Source organism: Crassostrea angulata, chromosome 1, assembly GCF_025612915.1.
Source record: "Crassostrea angulata isolate pt1a10 chromosome 1, ASM2561291v2, whole genome shotgun sequence".
Classification (NCBI taxonomy): Eukaryota; Metazoa; Mollusca; class Bivalvia; order Ostreida; family Ostreidae; genus Magallana; species Magallana angulata.
The window spans coordinates 2,993,984-3,013,136 of record NC_069111.1 but is presented as its reverse complement, the minus strand read 5'-3'; the positions used below and the strand labels follow the sequence as shown (position 1 = coordinate 3,013,136).

At 37.7% G+C, this 19,153-nt stretch overlaps 3 protein-coding genes across 5 annotated transcripts; 2 read left to right on the top strand and 1 right to left on the bottom strand.

Moving 5' to 3' along the window:
- Positions 1 to 63: 63 nt before the first annotated feature.
- Positions 64 to 5,549, bottom strand: LOC128156103 (rho-related protein racA-like). 2 transcript variants are annotated; one of them, XM_052818114.1, is made up of 10 exons: positions 5,412 to 5,549; positions 4,077 to 4,261; positions 3,800 to 3,974; positions 3,430 to 3,575; positions 3,071 to 3,182; positions 2,755 to 2,933; positions 2,249 to 2,378; positions 1,854 to 2,090; positions 1,147 to 1,481; positions 64 to 712 (listed from the first exon to the last, which is right to left on the bottom strand). In XM_052818114.1, exons 2-10 carry the CDS (start codon positions 4,257 to 4,259, stop codon positions 509 to 511), a joined length of 1,701 nt encoding a protein of 566 aa, XP_052674074.1. In that variant the 5' UTR covers positions 4,260 to 4,261; positions 5,412 to 5,549; the 3' UTR covers positions 64 to 508. The 2 variants fall into 2 exon arrangements, with proteins under 2 accessions (XP_052674074.1, XP_052674082.1); XM_052818122.1 differs by lacking the exon at positions 5,412 to 5,549 and adding an exon at positions 4,358 to 4,495.
- A 2,006-nt stretch (positions 5,550 to 7,555) lies between these two features.
- Positions 7,556 to 9,318, top strand: LOC128187294 (DAZ-associated protein 2-like). 2 transcript variants are annotated; one of them, XM_052857636.1, is made up of 5 exons: positions 7,556 to 7,711; positions 7,812 to 7,904; positions 8,085 to 8,158; positions 8,284 to 8,430; positions 8,772 to 9,318. In XM_052857636.1, the coding sequence occupies exons 1-5, from the start codon at positions 7,705 to 7,707 to the stop codon at positions 8,901 to 8,903; spliced, it is 453 nt and encodes a 150-aa protein (XP_052713596.1). In that variant the 5' UTR covers positions 7,556 to 7,704; the 3' UTR covers positions 8,904 to 9,318. The 2 variants fall into 2 exon arrangements, with proteins under 2 accessions (XP_052713596.1, XP_052713586.1); XM_052857626.1 differs by having other exon boundaries at positions 7,557 to 7,711; positions 8,281 to 8,430.
- A 4,194-nt stretch (positions 9,319 to 13,512) lies between these two features.
- LOC128179468 (low-density lipoprotein receptor-related protein 5-like) lies at positions 13,513 to 18,952 on the top strand. Its single transcript, XM_052846903.1, has 7 exons — positions 13,513 to 13,645; positions 15,489 to 15,680; positions 15,985 to 16,195; positions 16,409 to 16,656; positions 16,921 to 17,067; positions 17,650 to 17,946; positions 18,059 to 18,952. Exons 1-7 carry the CDS (start codon positions 13,555 to 13,557, stop codon positions 18,253 to 18,255), a joined length of 1,383 nt encoding a protein of 460 aa, XP_052702863.1. The 5' UTR covers positions 13,513 to 13,554; the 3' UTR covers positions 18,256 to 18,952.
- Positions 18,953 to 19,153: the final 201 nt, after the last annotated feature.

The following is a 19,153-nucleotide window of genomic DNA, read 5'->3' as shown; positions in this document are numbered from 1 at the left end:
AGATACACAGTAATCAATAAATAGACATAAAATCATAAATAAAGTTCCTGGAATAGGCTGCCTTCAAAGGAGATTCCTGAATGAACATTCTGGAGACATCCGCTACCACGTGATACCAGCATAAATAAAACAGTATATTAAGTAAAACATGCGGGATCCCATGAGTTTATAACCGGATTAAATGATTCAGAAAAGACAGGAATTTTATTTCCTCGTAAAAGGAAGTCACATTATGCGAGTGACGCAATGCGTTAAGCCTCGAAGTAAGTTACGGGTGACGCCCAGATGCATTGCGTTTTAAGTGTCCATTTATGGCATGTGTGACGCATTACATTGATATTGGTGGGTTCTTTAAGTGAGAATGTGGCACATTTTTCACACGTCATGCAACCATGTCTTTGCTATTCACTTATATTTCGTCATAAACATCACAAATATGTTTGAATTTAACAAACGAGACTTTTTTAAAGATCCAAATGTATTCATACTTAGTATGACGCTTTGGTTTTTAGAGGATCACGCAGTTCTTTCTGTAGGAGTGGTTTTCGTGGGTTGGGCGCTTGTCCCTGCCCCCCTGGAGCGGCCCCCGGGCCTCCACCGCTCTACGGTTCTCCTCGCTCAGTTTACCATAGTCTTTGTGTGCTCTCACTTTGTCCGTGTGTTTGGACAACTCAAACAGGCACCAGTTAATCAAATTCACCGTGTTGAATGGCTGAAATAAATAAAAGACATTGTATATAAAAATGAATAAAAATCACATTTTTAATTCTCAATCTTCTATAGATGTAGGATGAACATATCAGGCTTGTAGTCTATTTACATATCTAATACTAGTACATTTTCAAACAAATCAAAATTATGGATCACATAAGAAGCAACAAGTCTATCCTAGAGAGTCGTTATGATAAAACCTAATCTTTATTTAATCTTGAGAGATATTGTCTAGGTGTCAGTGTGCATGAGCTCTTTGAGAAAATAAATAACCTAATCATGTCTCAACCAATGGTCTGGAGTCTGATTATCTATCTGTTACCCGGCCTGATGGTAGAGGATTGTACATGCTTGCCGTGGTTCGCCACGAAGTAATTTTACCTGATTAGAAACCAACTTGTAATTGACCGTCCTTGACCTGTGACCTTGACCTACCTGAACACAAAGCAGGACCTGGAACACAAGGTCGGCGCGTTTCCTGAGGGTCCAGGACTGCGCCTTCCGAGAGACACAGTACTCGCACATCGTCAACAGCCGGGTCTGGCAGTACATGTCCGCTATTTTCAGAATTTCGAACACGTCCGCGTTCTCAAAGTTCACGTGATCAGAGTATAAATATTCCAGAAACAGCAGAAAGCTCTCTGTTGTAAAATTCGGGATTTCTATTTCTGTTAGTTCGGATTTCGACTCTTTAAAGTTCCCTGAAAACATCCTTGTCATGACGTCACATCTTGTAGACAGCACCACCTTGTTGGCGTAGAGTCTTTTACCTGTGAATCAGAAAATGTTTTTAAAGAGACATTCTCTTTTAAATGCAATTGAATGTAATGCATGATCAGCAGTCTCTAGCAAAGCATTTCAAGTTTACGGCCATGAAAATTATGCTTTTTGGTAGTTCCCCCAGAGTTAATTACGTTAAAAATTTGTCGCTGTAGAAACTTAAATCCAAACTTAAATCATGGCCCAGTAGATTCAGACACAACTAATGAGGACGTCTGCGACAATTTAAAAAAAATTAATATCAAATCCAGGTGTTTTTTTTTTATTTTTGAAAAGCTATTAGAAAGAACACAGATTATGTTTTTTTCAAACTTGGATAAAATCTTTTAGATTAACATTCCATGACAGTTAAGTACACCTACCCTTTACTATAAAGACTACGTCACTGGTATCCACACAATTCAGAAAGAGGTCTTTGAGACGTTCCCCTGTCCGGTCGCACACCGCGCTGCCTAAACTAGGATTCAGGTACTCCCTCTCGTTCAAAACGTTTTCGCAAATAGTCTTTAATTCTATTAATTCAAACATCCTAGCGACATTGATGAGGTCCATTGCTATGTCACGTTTGTCATCATTATTACCCAGCTCGGACACAGAGCCTGAAATATTTACACATGTACACATTACATGAAAGGAAAAAATGATATTGTACAAGATCAAAGGTAGATGCATCATCGCAAGCCAATGCTTTCTGTCCCATACTCCACACCACAAACCACCCATGGCTTGTTAAATAATGTGTGCGTCTTTGTGTTACCGGTATAGAGGAATTCCAGGACTAGTTTGAAGACTTCCAGTGATATGGAGCTATCGATCTGGATTGTAGAGTGTCTGGAGACCACGTCCCGGGTAAAGGAGGCAACAGGGGTGGGGATGCTTGTGAAAACCTTAAAACACAGACGTTAAATTACATGTACATGGAAATACTCTGATATATGTTCAGTAGAAGCAGTCCTCTAAACACTCTTAAAAAATCTTGTTTTTGGGTCATTTTTCCATAGAATTTAATGTTAAGGAGGCTAGATGGTCTAGAAATTAAACACTGGATCTACCTCACGACTTGCTTAGCCATGAAATTAAACACTGGATTCACCTCACGACTTGCTTAGCCATAAAATTAAACACTGGATTCACCTCACGACTTGCTTAGCCATGAAATTAAACACTGGATTCACCTCACGACTTGCTTAGCCATGAAATTAAACTGTGGTTTAGAGTTAAAGCAAATGCATTGTTAAGAAACTGAACGATTGAATTGCTTACCTTTCCTGTCTGAAACAGTCGACAGAAGAACCCAGATGCTGAACAGAGAATGACCTGATTTGCATCAAATTCCTGACCTTGAAGAAGACACGTGACGTCACAATGCTTGTTGTCTTTGAGGGTCTCGAGCCAATCATTGGCAAACGTTGAGGACAAAATCTCAAACTCCGGAGGAATATCTAAAGAAAAATCCAACATACATGTACAAGTTTTAGAACACATTTTGTTTCCGTAACCATTTATGTGAATTATATATGGCATTTAATTGATAGCATGATGAACAGACTGGAAGCCTCATACAAGAGTGCACGTGTACCTGGGGGCCGGACCATGTGTACGTGTAGGTAGGACCGGGACCTGCTGGGGATACAGGAACACAGTGCCCCGGGGCTGTCTCTTTTGTCCAGGTTCAGGTCGGCATATCTCACCTGTAAATAACAGCCATTTTTACCTTCAGGCTAAGATTTCTCTTAGGAATTTAAGAAACGTTTATTTTTATAATTGCTTTAAATAAACGATAACATCACAACAATATTTGGATACACATGTATGTATAATACGAATGAGCTACTTTTGAAAATTTCATCTGGCCAAACCCACTTCCCAGTAGAAAAATATATGAACGAGCATTTACCCCAACACCTGTAAAAAAAACCAAAAAACTCTTGTACTTACTGAAAGGTTAAAGCATTCTGTGACCCCCTCTGCGTGGAGAGCACTTGTTTCGCAGTAGATTGAACCATGTTGCTCCGCAACCGCGTTGCCTTCTTCATAAGTCACGTGATTTGTTGTTGATGATGCAGAAGGGTAGGACCGCAGATCTACAGAATTATAAGGACTTTGAAAAGCAAGTCAAAGATAAGGGTCCTTGAATTTGACGCATCACTTTAAATAAAGAAGAATGTGTCTTACGTGATAAAAGTCAGGATATTTAATTGTCACAAACGGCATTACATAAGACAATACTTAGTCACATAATTTAGTGAAACTTGACGGCATTACAAGACATGCAATAGACCCACGGGAACAATTTGATGGAACTTACCGACTTTACAAGCAACTAGAACCACGGGAACAAACGGGAACCTGGTTTTGAGCTGCGGCAGCCATTTGTGGGTGAGAGCTTGGAATGCCGGCCGATCGTCCACCGCGAAACACAGCATGAACACGTCGGTGGTGTGTCCGGGGCCGGGGGAGTGAAGCTGTTCACATAGCTCTATCTGTAACATAAAAAACATAGTGATCTATAACATAGAAAACATTGTGTGAGTTAGCTCGATCTGTAAAATAAAAAAAAGCATCTCTTTCTCTCTCTCTTGTACCTTTTTCGTGTCCCACACAGAGAACGTGTAAGTCTTCCCATCAATCCGGGTCCTGACTATCGTTGGATCCGCCAGTCGGTGGACTCTCCGGTACGGGAACTTGTGCTTAGTCTTGACAAGGATGAGGCTGGTCTTTCCAGCCGTGTCCCCACCCAGCACCACAACCTTCAGGCAGTTTTCCATTCCTAAAATTAATGCGCATAAAGCTGATAAATCGGCGATAAGCCTGACCCTAGAGCTTTCTACGTATAACTATAAACAGTACCACAAAAGTACTATACCGCGGGAAAATCAGTGCAGCTTGCAGGTGCGCGCTCTTTGTGTAGGGAACATCTATATGCATAAACGGGAAGCGTCTCGGACCTAATCCATTGTCATCTCACCTCAATACTGTCCTGGTCAGAGCGCCTTTGTATTGCTATCGATTATAAAGTGCTATGAAAATCTTATTAATTGCGTTCAATAGTCGTGAGAATTGAAGCGCTTTCCTATTGGTTAACTGACTCGGTATTCCATTGTTGACTGGAACAACAACGTTAACAAACACTGAATATACCGGGCTGGCCTCGGCTGATCTCTGTAATTATAATCCCCTTTATTGCGTAACGGTAGAGATATAATTCTTTGTGTGTAAATATTGGTGGTGGGGGGTCAATTTATAAGCTTCCTGTGCGGTTATTAAAAGTGGGCCATCTACAGCTGGGCTTAGAGGAGGGAAATCTCTCTGCCCTTATTTTATAACGATGCACTCTCTGTTCTGAATACAATATTATCCCCAGCTGATTTAATGCGTCGCGGTTTTTCTATTGTCCCTGAGCGCGTCGATGACCAATTCTGTTTACAATACCTGTATATATATGTAAGTTCAGTCGGCCAAATTTCGCCCCTGGCTGGCCTTTATCGCCACATTATTAGAAATATGAATACTCATTACGAATGGTGTGAGAAATGCGAGTTGTCTTTCTTTATATCATTCATTAACCTGGATTCATTGATTAATGGTCCCCTCTATAGATTCTGTCACCCCCTTTACATATGAGGGTACCTGTTCTGTCACGGTAACGTGTATAGGATGAGGTCTACCTGTTCGGTAACATCCATGCTGAACTAGCCCCTCTACTGATGTGACCTGGATGAGATCCCACGAGCACAGGTAAACGATAACTTAGAGGACGTGTTGTGATTTACACCTGAATGGGCGTGACCCTGAATGCATACACGTGCATATCGGGACGATTCTAGAACACCATCAACTTCATCTCTACACAAGACAAATCTAGAGTTTTCCATTACTTATCAATGAATTAATTAGAGTAGCTGTGACGAATTACTTACATGTCAACATGTGTCTCCTCTAAATCTAGGTCAGACGATAACAGAGAGAAATTTCTCAAAAAGGCGCCAAAACCTCCGCTACGTCAGGGGTAAGTCACTGAGGGCCGTCCGCGGGTCGGTATCTAGGGTCTGTCCGACTCTCGCTGTTCCGCTCCGGTTCTACTCCTCTCATCTCTCCTGTCCGTCATGGCTGGTCGGTGATTTCATCCAGGGACCAATGGGAATTCAGTGTGATGAACTGAATGCTCGAGAAAATCTAAACAGGGACACGTAAAAATATATACTAGCTTCACATACTTCCAGGCTTACAGCAAACGAGAGACTTTGTACCTAACTGTCTGTCTGTCTGTCAGTGCGCTGTACTGAAAGGCAGCCTTATAATCTAACCTAATCAACATCAATAAAGTTAAATATCAACTTTCTCGTAAATCAAGATATTGTGGTAATAAATTTTGCAGTTTTATTCCTTTATATTCCTTACATGCATACCATGAATCAAAATGGTAAAGAGTTGGATAATTTGGGTGGCAGTAAAACTTTTCTGTATTAACTGAGTAATCCAACCCCGAATTCCCCGTCAGGACTCTAAAACTACACCCCGTATGGCCTCTTGCTTAATTCTAACCGTTCTTATATAAGGAATAGGAATCATTCTTTGAGTATTAGGAGGTGATAATTTCGGTCGGGCGTGGTCAAATCCAATAAAGCCCGAAGGTATCTTATATGACACTTAAAAAACACAATGAAATTTTTTTTTTTAACTACATGTATTGAAATGTTGCAGTGATATCAGAAACAGAGTACGTTGTAAGTACATGTAGTAATATACAGACTGTATATAATGTGGCCTCCTTTACGGACACTGTGTAATTCATAAATTCGGTAGTTTTTTCTGAATATTTTACTTTGTCTCTGACGACACATAATTAACAACCTTTATATGTTACGAGGGAATAAGACAAATTAACCAAGAGTAACGTAGAACCATTTAGTGTGTTTTTCCCAACTGATACTTTAACAATAATTGACTTGATTTCAGAAATGTATTAATTACAAGTTTAACCAAAACTTTCGCTTGCTTTTAATTTCAAATAGCCTAATAAGAAAAATTTTTTAAAAAATTTTGCTTTCACTGAAATAAATTTATAGCAGCATTTCATTCAAATCGGTGCGTGTACATGTACTATTCATGAGTGCATTCCAGGTGAGTTACACACAGGCACGTAGCATCAGGTGGGGGGGCCTGGCCCCCCCACTTTTTCTCGCAGCAACAAATTTTTTAAAATTTACATATAAAAAAGTGAATTAACATGGAGTTGGCCCCCCCCCCCACTTTTTTTGAAGTATGTAAAAAATAGATATGAAAAAAAACGAAATGAGGAGTCGAATTGAAGTAACACCCCCCCCCCCCCCCCCCCCCACGGATTAGGAATTTCATGATTTTTGGGGAAAAAAATTTTTGGTAGGTAAGAGTTTTGTTGGAAGTAAAGTTTATCGTACCCCCCCCCCCACCACGGATTAGGATTTTGAAGATTTTGGGATTTTTTTTCTTTTTTTTTGGCCAAGATTGATTGGATGAGTCTGCCCCCCCCCCCCACTTTCAAAAACGATGCTACGTGCCTGACACATGTAGTAAGTTAGTAATTTTTAACTATTGTATGGGATAGAATACACTAACAAAAGCACACTTATGATAATTCTTACTTTTTTTCCCTTAAATATTTCATAAAAAAACAAATATATTTCATGGAATTCAAAGGTGGTCTGATGTGACCATACATGTTCCAAGACTTGATATCGATGCAGATTTATTATTCATTTTTCTTGTAAAGCATTTTTTCAACAGCAATTGAATTTCGAACACAATAGTATAGTCATATGACTTAAGAAATTGCGATTTTGTAACCAATCTTTAGTCCTATAAATCTGTTAAATGTTAGTTCGTCATCGGCGAGGGTCATTGTCACATGACACGGATTCCAATCACATGCGCGCGTCCCGATTTTTAACCGGGGTAGATGGTATATCCGAAATAAAATTTAAAATTTGTTAAACTGGAGTTAAATAAAAAAAACAAAAATTTATTTTCATTATTATTATCTTTTATTATCAAAACGTATTATTTTTTAAATCTTGTTTGGTAGAAATCTACATTTGAATATAATCTTATGTGATATTTTCCGGTTTTGTCCGAAAGTAAACATTTCGGTATATTTCGCAAGGTCTGACAGATCTTCTTTGTAAACAGTGATATTTATATCGACGAGCTTGTAACATTTCGTTAGATTCAAGGATGTCAGGTAAGTGATGAACATCATATCAAGATAAGAATGAACTAACAAACGCCATTTGTTCACCAGGATCTGTAGTGTGATATACAATGTATTTATTTACGTTTAGGTAAACCTTACCCAACTCAAAACCCCCCATACCCAGTACAGCAAACAACCGCACAGTTCGCCTATCCCCAGTCTCAGGCCCAGCCATGGCAACGTAAGTATAACTTTAAAGAACTTAACATTGAAATCTGGTTATGAATATCACACATATCGCTAGCTGACCATTATATATGTGTATTCCATTTGTTATGGTTCCAAATTTGTACCTTGTGAAATAAGATGAAACTGTAGTGTAGTGATCAATGTTATGAGTTATTCAACATTAATGTTACAGCTACAGCCCCACCAATGTATGGAGCTCCTAGTGACCCCCCTCCCCCTTACAGCTACCAGGCCCCACCTCAGCAGGTAAACTGAGAACAAAATCTCACTTAAAGATAAAGAAGTCCCTTCTTCTATATAAGTTTCACAGATGGTTAAACTTTCTTTTCAAGTTAGTATAACTTAAAACAATTATGTAATGATTTTAGCAGCCCATGCCAAACTACCAGGCGTACCCGACCCAGGTTCAGAACGTACAGATGTACACTCAAGGTCCGATGATGGCTAGTGGAGGACTTGCTACAGCTTCATTCGACTCTGCAGCAAGATTTGATGGCATCTCGCAACCAAGAATTCCGGTAAGTTTCATTAACTCCACTCGTCAGAGATGTCAGTGGCAAGCTATTATACTACTAAAAATGTAGCAAGTATATACAAAGAGTAATCTATCATAGATTTACTTTAAAGTTAGATATGTACTTGTCATGTAACAAAAAACATGTACTGTATCTAAAGTGAAAACTGTCTTTTATGAATAAGATGTTATTTTAAGAACTTCATTGTAGAAATGATCAGAATGCTCAATCAGTGATGAAAATAAATGAAATAATTAAGTGTTTTTGATAAATGTTAATATTGACTTTTGATGATTTACAAAGACCAAAAAAAATCAGATAGAACCATCGTTGTTGTATTTCAGCCTCCACCCCCAGGGTACATGCCAACAGCTGCTCAGCAGGCGGTGATGCAGGGACGTCCAGTTGTGGCCACCCAGCAGAAGGCTGGGTGGTTCTCAGGAAGCGGGGGCGGGTACACATGGGGAGGACTATAGAGCCACCAACAGACAATCAAACAATCGGACGGATGTAGATATAGAGAAGTTTGGGATGCCTATCTCACACTGGAGAATTTATTTCTTAGATTGTCTTTCAGCCCTCCTAGCCTCTTATAGAGACTTGTGTTATAAGGTCTGGTGATTGTTGTTTGTAATTGGGCACTTTACACTTTATTCTTGTTCATGCTCTCTTTTGAAGTTTCTTCATCATCATTAAAATGACATAATTTTTTTTCTTTTGGAAAATTGTTTCTAAATTATCGATCAATTTTGTTATCTTTTTAACATGTTGAATTTTTTTTTACATACGTATAATTTTATATTAAATGATGTTGATATGTAATATATGTATATATAGTTTCATTTTATATAGTTGTTTTTTACTTCTGAATAAAATGTTATCAAGAACTAACTTTTTTTTTCATTTAAGTTAATGTAACTGATTTTAGTGATTTATATGTGCAAATACTCAGTAAATATAAATTTTTATTGTTTTCATGAATGGAAACCTTTCATAATAATGATTTATTTTTAAAAGCCAACAGAGATTCAGAAATTTGGCAGTTGGAATCTAAGCAAAATATTTTTTAAAACCCTCAAGACTGCAACTAACTTTCCCAAAAGATAAAACTTTCCATATTTTTTCATCAGAAAAAGTAAATTAAATAAAAAAGCCTGATGTCCTTTACCAAAAAGACTACATGTATCTTTGCAAATGGTTCTCAGGTTTTGCATATTAATTTTATCATGGTTTGCCTATTTTGATCATATTTTGAGTTAATTATATTGGTTGAGTTAACTAACTTAGCCTTGAAAAATATGTAATTATAAAACTCCCCTATGAACCATATTGGTCATATGTGTATTTTTTAGCTCACCTGAGCTGAAAGCTCAAGTGAGCTATTCTGATCACATTTTGTCCGTCGTCCGTCTGTCCGTCCGTCTGTCCGTCTGTCCGTCCGTCCGTCCGTCTGTCCGTCTGTAAACTTTTTACATTTTGAACTTCTTCTCTAAAACCGCTTATCCAATTTCAACCAAATTTGGCACAAAGCATCCTTATGGGAGGGCGAATATAAATTGCAGAAATAAAAGTCCGATCTGCATTCAAAGCGGAGAAAACCTTGAAACTGTAGAAAAAGGGGGGTGCATTTTTAAAAATCTTCTTCTCAGGAACTACCGATGCAAATTCAACGCAGTTTAGCATAAATTATCCTTATGGGAAGGAAAATATAAATTGCAAAAATTAAGGTGTAATTCTGTTTCAAATTTGAGTTATTACGAAAATAATAATAAAGGAAAGGCGTGTTTCAATCAGTTTAATAGCTTCGGGTTCGGCATGCGGTAAAATTATTCCATACTTCTAAAACGAGGTTCTTTGTTTCAAGCAGCCATGACATTATACGAAAAAGGGTCGATCGGACTATGATGAAATTGCTTGTTGTGCAACAGTTCGCGTATGAAGGGAAATTTTGAAACATGCAAAATATATTAGTGCCGATTTTGTGAAGTAAATTGAGGCTAAATATTTCAATGCGTTGACAGTTTTCACACATGACGTTGGTGTTAGCTTGTTCTGATTTTCATTTCGTTTTCATTATTTATGCTTTGTAACCTGGAAACTATCGTCTGTATTTCGTGATTTTTACGTATCAAATCAAACAGAGACTTCGGTAAAGCAAACAGTTAACTGTTTTCCTGCGCAAATTAAGCAAAATCTGATGTAGGGGTACTGAAATACAATTCATTCTATCGGTAATTCGGCATTATCTTTTGCGTAATGGAAGATTAAATTAATGCAATAGGTTTTGTTGAGATGCTCGGCATTTTCTCGAGTTTATTCAGTTTAAATAGAGTTTGATATCGCTGACAGAAATATGTAGGTATATACATGTATCATATATATGATTCATTTCGAAAAAATAAATTGTGTTCTTTATTTGTTATACATGTAGTGCATGTTTCTTGTGTTTAATTGTTTACAATTTCTATTTACTAACCATATTTGAGTGTTAAACTTCGAATTATAAGCAAGATACATAGATTTGCTCACAATTCTATGTTTGTACACAGATCTTAAAAACTAAAGATTAAAAAAGTAAAAAAAATGTCAATATTTATTAAGAAAAATTTCAAAGTCTGTTCTTCCAGAAACCAACTTTAACAACTTATTGTATTGTAAACTTAACACCTTTTTAGCTCACCTGAGGGTGGGCCACAATGGGGGGTCGAAGTTTAACATAGGAATATATAGAGTAAATTTTTAAAAATCTTCTCAGAATCTAATCAGCCAGGAAAGCTGAAACTTGTGTGAAAGCATCATCAGGTAATGTAGATACAAATTTGTGAAATTTATGACCCCCGGAGGTAGGATGAGGCCACAATGAAGGATCGAAGTTTTACATAGGAATATATAGAGTAAATCTTTAAAAATCTTCTTCTCAGAAACTAATCGGCAAGGAAAGCTGACACTTGTGTGGAAGCATCCTCAGGTAGACTAGATTCAAAGTTGTGAATATTATGACCCCCGGGGGTAGGGTCGGGCCACAATGGGGGTCGAAGTTTAACATGAATATATAAAGTAAATCTTAAAAAATCTTCTTCTTAGAAACTAATCGGCCAGGAAAGCTGACACTTGTGTGGAAGGATCGTCAGGTAGTGTAGATTCAAAGTTGTGATAATTATTACCCCAGGGGTACGGTGGGGCCACAATGGTGGGTCGAAGTTTTACATAGGAATATATAGAGTAAATCTTTAAAAATCTGCTTCTCAGAAACTAATCAGCCAGGAAAGCTGACACTTGTGTGGATGCATTCTCAGGTAGTGTAAATTTAAAGTTGTGAAAATCATGACCCCCGGGGGTAGGGTGGGGCCACAATGGGGGATCGAAGTTTAACATCTTTAAAAAACTTCTTCTCAGAAACTAATCAGCCGGCAATGCTGAAACTTGTTCGGAAGCATCCTCAGGCAGTGTTGATTCAAAGTTGTTAAAATAATAACCCCTTGGGGTAGAATGGGGCCACAATGGGGGGGGGGGTCGAAGTTTTACATAGGAATATATAGAGTAAATCTTTAAAAATCTGCTTCTCAGAAACTAATCGGCAAGGAAAGCTGAAACTTGTGTGGAAGCATCCTCAGGTAGTGTAAATTCAAATTTGTGAAAATCATGACCCCCGGAGGTAGGGTGGGGCCACAATGGGAGGTCGATGTTTTACATAGGAATACACAGAGTTAATCTCAAAAAATCTTCTTCTCAGAAACTAATCAGCCAGGAAAGCGGACACTTGTGTGAAAGCATCCTCAGGTAGTGTAGATTCAAAGTTGTGAAAATCATGATCCCCAGGGGTAGGGTGGGGCCACAATGGGAGGGTCAAAGTTTAACAAAGGAATATATAGGGTAAATCTTTAAAAAAATCTTCTCAGAAACTAATCAGCCAGATGATTCTTCATAATTGTTAAGACTTTGGCCCAAGGACTATTGGCCTCCCGAGAAGGTTCAGAGTTTGATGTACGTTTATATCCCTTATATAAATTATATTGTTAAGGATCTTTTTGAGAACTGCAATACTCAACATATGATATGACTATAAAATCATCCTGTTAGAAAAGGGACTAATGATTATAAACATAAGAATATTCAAAGGAAAAAAAGGGTTTTTAATTATACAGGATCTACATGTATTATTATACATTGTCCAGATAGTTTGTATTATGACTCCATTAAGCTGATTTTATCATACCTATTGTTCCTCAGGTGAGCGATGTGGCCCATGGGCCTCTTGTTTCTTTAATTTTCTATAGTTTCTAAAGTTATATACAAGAATATTTCCAATCTACATAAAATATAGAATTAACAAACCATAAAAACGCTTGAGTAAAGTGCTTAAACTTTTTTAATGTTATATATTTTTGAAACAATAAGATTGATTGTATCACTATGACGATGAATACTTCACTAGTTAATTAGAAGATAAAATCCTCCTCTGTCCCACTTTCTAGAAAGTTCCTTTGTACCTGAAAATAGGCCATTTTGATTTGATTTTTGACACAGTCCTTTCAACTAACAATCAAAAAATAATGTAACAAGTATGATGAAAAGACAATTCAGGACAAATTAACTAACATGGTAATTCAATTTTATACTTTACATATGCATATGTAATTTACCACTTAAATCGTCATAGCCGAAACTCGAAAGCATCGTCTTGTAATAAAATCACGCAATTCAAAATTCAGTCAGTCAGTACAGCGTTCAGCAAGAAGCCATGGCTAAATACACGACGGGATCAGAGACAGTCCTCTGTCTTAGAACAGATCTAGACTTAAGTGAACATCTCGTCCTCCCACGGACCGCCATCTTATTAATGATGTTTACAGCATAATAAACTCATTAAGGTTGTTCGTTCTTAAAATGTGTATTTGCTCTCGACAAAAATATGTACAGGTAAAATATATTCTAAAATCTAAAATAATATAATAGCACCCTTACGATTTTCAAGTTACCTTCTCTGTTAAAATACATACGTTCATTTGTATATAAAAATTCTATAGACTTTAACACAAAAAGACCTCTTTTACGGGTCAGTGGTTTTTACGTTTCAGTAATGCTCTCAGTTTTTGACTGCCTCATCGCGATGTACTGTCAGTGATAATGGGAGCGCTAAGGAACCTATCCCGGCTGTGGATTATCGCCGTCTGTCTGTCTGTTTGTCTGAAGAACTCCGTCTACTCCGACGACGAAGGTAAGCCATTCTTTTAGTTTATTGATCAACTTCAGTAAATCCCTTTAAAAAGATCAATTTTTGCCATATCACCAGCAGACGTCAAGTGTAGGGGTATGCTAATTTTTTATAATAACAAAGTTTGCCTGATATCAGTCAACATTTTACGTATAGAGGACATCTATAAAATATCTACGTTAAGTCAACATGTTGAGTACTTCTAACTCATAAAATAAGTCAATGTGCAGACATGTAGTCTGTTTTAATGTGTGTGCGTATATTTAGTGGTGGGTGGGGTATGGCACCTCAACTGGCATTTACATTGTACCCAAAAATTTTGAGAAGTAGAATTAAAAATAAAAAACTAATTCAAAGGAAGAAAGTAGGATATTAGAAAAATGTCTGATAACTCGTTCAAACGTTACAATTTTAAAACTGTTGGGGTAGGAAGGTGGGGGGGGGGGGGGGGGGGTAAAAGAATATTTTCATCACATGCAAATACAATTTTTCCAATTAATACTTTTCTAAAATTGTGACAGAAGAAGCGTTGGCTTGAAGTTTTAGTTCCTTAAATATAAGAATAGGACCGATGTCTTAAAAGCCCCTTCCCCCATTGACTACGTTACGTCATTTAGTTTTTACCTTGAAGGTTTATCAAAATTCCAAGAAATAAATAGACAATTCATCGATATAAGTCATGAAAAATATTTTCATTATCGGGAATAATTGTTAAAATGACTTTTATCATCATGCCCTCCGACTTTGCATCCTCATCGTCATCACGATCATCGTCGTCAGTATCATTTGTTTGATGACTGGCTCTTATTTATAAAAATATATAATTCTGTCCACGTCACGGATTTCTCCTTTAATAGCTCTGACTTATTTTCTTTGAAAGTTTCCATTATTCGGTTTGTCATTGAACGACCTTGGGAGTTGACCATGAATTGCACAGCGGAGAGAGAATAGACCCCATGAATAACCTTCGTTTCTCGGTACAAGGATATGAAATATCAGACTTTAAATGTAGGACTAGATTTGTTTAGTATTCATATAAATTCAACACCAAATAAGTTAGTACTGTTTTCCAACACAGAAACGTACGCGTGTTAAGGTTAACACAGGGAATACTTTGCAGTGATACACATACTCTGTATTTTAAGGTGTAGATACATATCTTATTAGCAACATACAGTCATGTAGAGGTACTTTTCCTTTCCATTATAAACATTATACATTTTCACTGGTTTTGATATAATTATCACAAAAATTAATCCTTAATCCTAATTTTTACTATTCTAGCAAATAACAATGAAATTTAAAACTAGTATAATGAACCGTAGCGGATTCAGAAATCAGAATTTGATTGTTCCACACCCTAGTTTGGCTATATCAATAAATAATGTGTATCTAAAATTCATTGAAATTATTGTGCATCGGGCCTTTTAGAAAAAATAAACGTCTTATAAGAATCCGATTTACAATCAACATGAAGTTGTTTTTTTTTTAGACTTGGAACCATGTTTTCGTACCCAAGTAATGTGAATTAAATACATGTACCTATATTCTGTAACCCAGTAAAGAATGTGACGAATTATCTTGATTTGTATCAGTGATACAATTAACGTTTCTCTTTCTCTACAGGTTTTTCATATTAAACTTCCTCAGACACACTATCATAGAAAACCTATAATTTACTTAATGAGTGTTTTTTTGCGCGAATCCTTTCAGTGAGTCAAAGCCGACATTAAGGTTCTGCATATTCTCGACAAAAAAATAGCAAATGAGTATTCTCTAACAAGCTAACACACCGGCAATCCAGAGACACGGTCTGCTATTATAACTATTGGATTTGTCTTTACAGAGCAGGTGATGGTTTTTGCCAACAGGACCAACATTCACTGGGTGAACCAGAACACTCGCGAGCACCACGTGATGCCGCTAGAGGGCATCACTGAGGCCAAATACGTGGACTACGACCCGGTAGAAAACATGGTCTATTGGTCAGATGTCCACCACGGTGGCTCCATCTCCCGGGCCACGCTCTGTGCCGAGGGTCGGTATCTTGTCAATTTATTTACGGCATGTATTGTAAAACTTGTGTGAAATATATTTAACTGATAACATATTATATGTACATCGTACATCAGATGGTCGACTTCCAACCAATCGCAATTTTCTCAATTTTCCACTAAGCGGAAACACAAAATCTGCCAGAAATGTTTGACAAGATATAATTTGACACTATTTTTACACACTGACTCGCTTAGAAATATCATCATAAATGATACAGATTATCTGTAAAATGTGCACTGATATAAAAACTGATGACTTATAACTCCCTTGGTGAATAATTTCAGAACGGAAGACCATTGTGTCCGACATCTTTATCCAGCACGTGAAGGCCGCCTTCGTCAGCATCGCTGTGGACGCGCGGCGACGGGCCATCTATTGGACAAACTCCGCCAGTGACCTCATAGAAAGGGTCAACCTGGACGGGTCCAACAGGACGGTGATAGCGGAGCACGACATGGGATCGCCCATAGACGTGGAGGTGGACTCCCACGCAGGGTATGGACGGGGGACAGTTGTACAGTCTATCTAGTTGTTATGTATAAAGTTTTTGTACCATGTTGTTCAATACATATTTTTAATAACTGTTTGACGCCGGGATCAAAATCGCTTGTGTTTTTACCTTTTATATTTGTGTAAAAGTCTAAAGTTTAAGCTTCCTGTTCTGGTTGGACTACTATTTGTGACTTATTTGCGATTTGTGTCGTCAAGCTTTCTGTACTGGTTGGACGCCGGCATCAAGCCGCGGATCGAGAGCTGCTCACTGAGCGGTAAGGGCCGGCGTGTGTTGCTGGACCTCAAGGACCAGTACCCCTCTATCCTGGAGCTGGACGTACAGACCCAGGCCCTCTACTGGAACGACAAAAACACCAAACAGCTGTTCACCGCCCGGATGGACGGGTCCTCCATGAAAGTTCTCAAGTCCAGTATCCCACACATCACGGGGATCTTCATTGAAGGTCTGTATCGTCCCGTAGGTAACCGTTTTTACCCCGAGCTTAAATATGAATGGCAAAACTTTAAGTTGTAAAACCATCTCCTTCAATTAGGCATCCTCACAATGTCATGCAGCGGTCCTGAGTCCAAACGTCCCACGGCCACGAGTGGACTCAGGACCCCTGACATTGTGAAGAAGTCAATAAGGTGCAAATATTTTTTTTTGCAAACCCTAATCGACAAACTTTAATTTTACCAAAATATATATAAGCAGTTTTGTTGCCTAGGTAACTACATCTACTGGATTGACTGGTGGAACAAGGACATAGAGAAGATCCCTATTTCCGGTCAGGAGGAAGCGTCCGTCATTTTGAGCCCGATCAAGGACATGGAGGATTTGATCAGTGTCAAGGTCGTCTCTGGTGTTGTTCAATGTAAGGCGGGCCCTGATTGGTCGACGAGTATACATATCACGTACAATAATCAGAAGTTGTACCTCCATGTAAGAGAGTATACACAAGGATTCATTTACGGCGTAGTTTTATTTAACACGCTTTCAACTTATAATAAATAATCAGTATTGTAACATAGTCTACGCATGCTTCACATACATGTATTAAAATGTGAAGATTCGGATTTTTAACAATTCAAATCTCAGTGTTCTCAAAGAACTTCAGATGTTTTTGAGAACTAGGTCTAAGTAGTTCCCCAATTATAAAGATGACGTCAAGTTATTAGTTGTTCCAATCTCTATGCATGAAGAGTCTACTAATTATTTTCGATTTTTTCAGTTCAAATGGTTAATTGGATGTTATACATTTTAATGCTCTAACATCTATCTAGATATGTTTCGATGGCTCAAATAACTTCAATGAAGTCTCCAACTAATACATAAATGTTCTTTGCATACATTAACCCTTCGCAAAAAGTATAATGATTTTGTAACCAATTTTTTATACCTATGGAAAAGCTTTATTTCTGTCAAACATTGTTTTAACAAGAACGTTCCTGTTAAGGTCCTCCACGCCCTGCCTATAAATTCAAGGCCTTCACCTACATGGTCAACGGTACCGTGAGGGCAAAGTTCACCTGGGAAGCAGGCTACGGCTGGAAAATACCTCAATACTTCGAACTCGACCGGAGAGATGTTGACTCCCAAATCTGGGTAGAGGTGCATAAAATAGAAGCTGACAGTAACAGGAGCGTCATCATAGCGCTGGAACACAGCCAGGAGTACCAGTTTAGACTGCGCGCCTGTAATACGTATGGCTGTAGTCGTAGCAACACACCGGAAGTTAAATTCACCACAGACAGTAAGAACGTTCTCTCAATAATAGAAAACTGATTTTTTTTACTCGTTACTTCCATAACAAGCAATATTATCAATTTGCTTTTATTCATTTATTGGCTTTTTTTGGTGATTAGGTGCGTCAGTGTTTTCCTCCTCAGAAGAGCATTATAACGCAATTCCGACTTTATTGAAGACGGGAATTATTTTAGGAGGGGTCATCGTTTCCATTGGAATTCTGCTCGGTATCTGGGGTTACTGGAGAGCGAGGAAAAGGAAGACAAACAGACGATACAGAGCTGTCCGATACTCAACGGCATCATACATCACGTGATCATTGAATGCCATTGACTCTGTGTTGCTCGTTAAAGTCCGTGCGTCATCGGAAACCTTCGGACATTTACTTAAACGTACACGATTGATCTTGGGTTTCCGGTGATGTGTTTCGTGCAATTTTTTTGCTTTTATATATAAAAGGTGCATTGTGGATTTTGATGAAAAAAATTGTGAATGTGAGAATACAATGTAGATGTTTATGGTTCGAACATAATATTATGTTCTTGTATGAATGATTATAAAAGTTTGAGACTGTGTATGATATTGCATGATTGAAAACAAAAATATTCTCCGAGGCCAAGACAAAATACGTGTTTCCGGTCGCCTGACCGATCCTTAATTTATTTTTTTTCTTGATGAATATGCATGATGGTCAGCGTCTGTTTACCTGAATAACTTGCTTTTAATTTAGTAAAGTTGTTAGGCTAAGCGATGTTTTAAGTATATTACGTCTGGGATCCAAAATCTTCATTAACATGTACTTTCAATTTAGGTTGTTAATTGAAAAAAGCACATTCTACCTACCGAGTCCTTTAAAAACTCCCGGGCGACTTGAAACAGTCGTATACATATCTTTTGGTCTAACTGAGACTATTTGTAAACGTGTTTTATAAAGATGGAGAATTTGAATAAACGAATGCTTTTGTATAAACCATGTAAATTTATTAACTTAAAAATAAAATCATCCAATTTGATTGGGAATACCAGCACAAGTATACGATGTATAAGAATATGTTTACAACAATGGATTATGACGAAACATAGGGACATGTATATGAGCACGGGTATGATAAATGATACATATAAATCACAGGGACAGGAAGCAATATAAATAAAATAAAATACATGCTACAACAGTTTACATAATCAATAGTCGGGGACAAGCGCATCTTCTC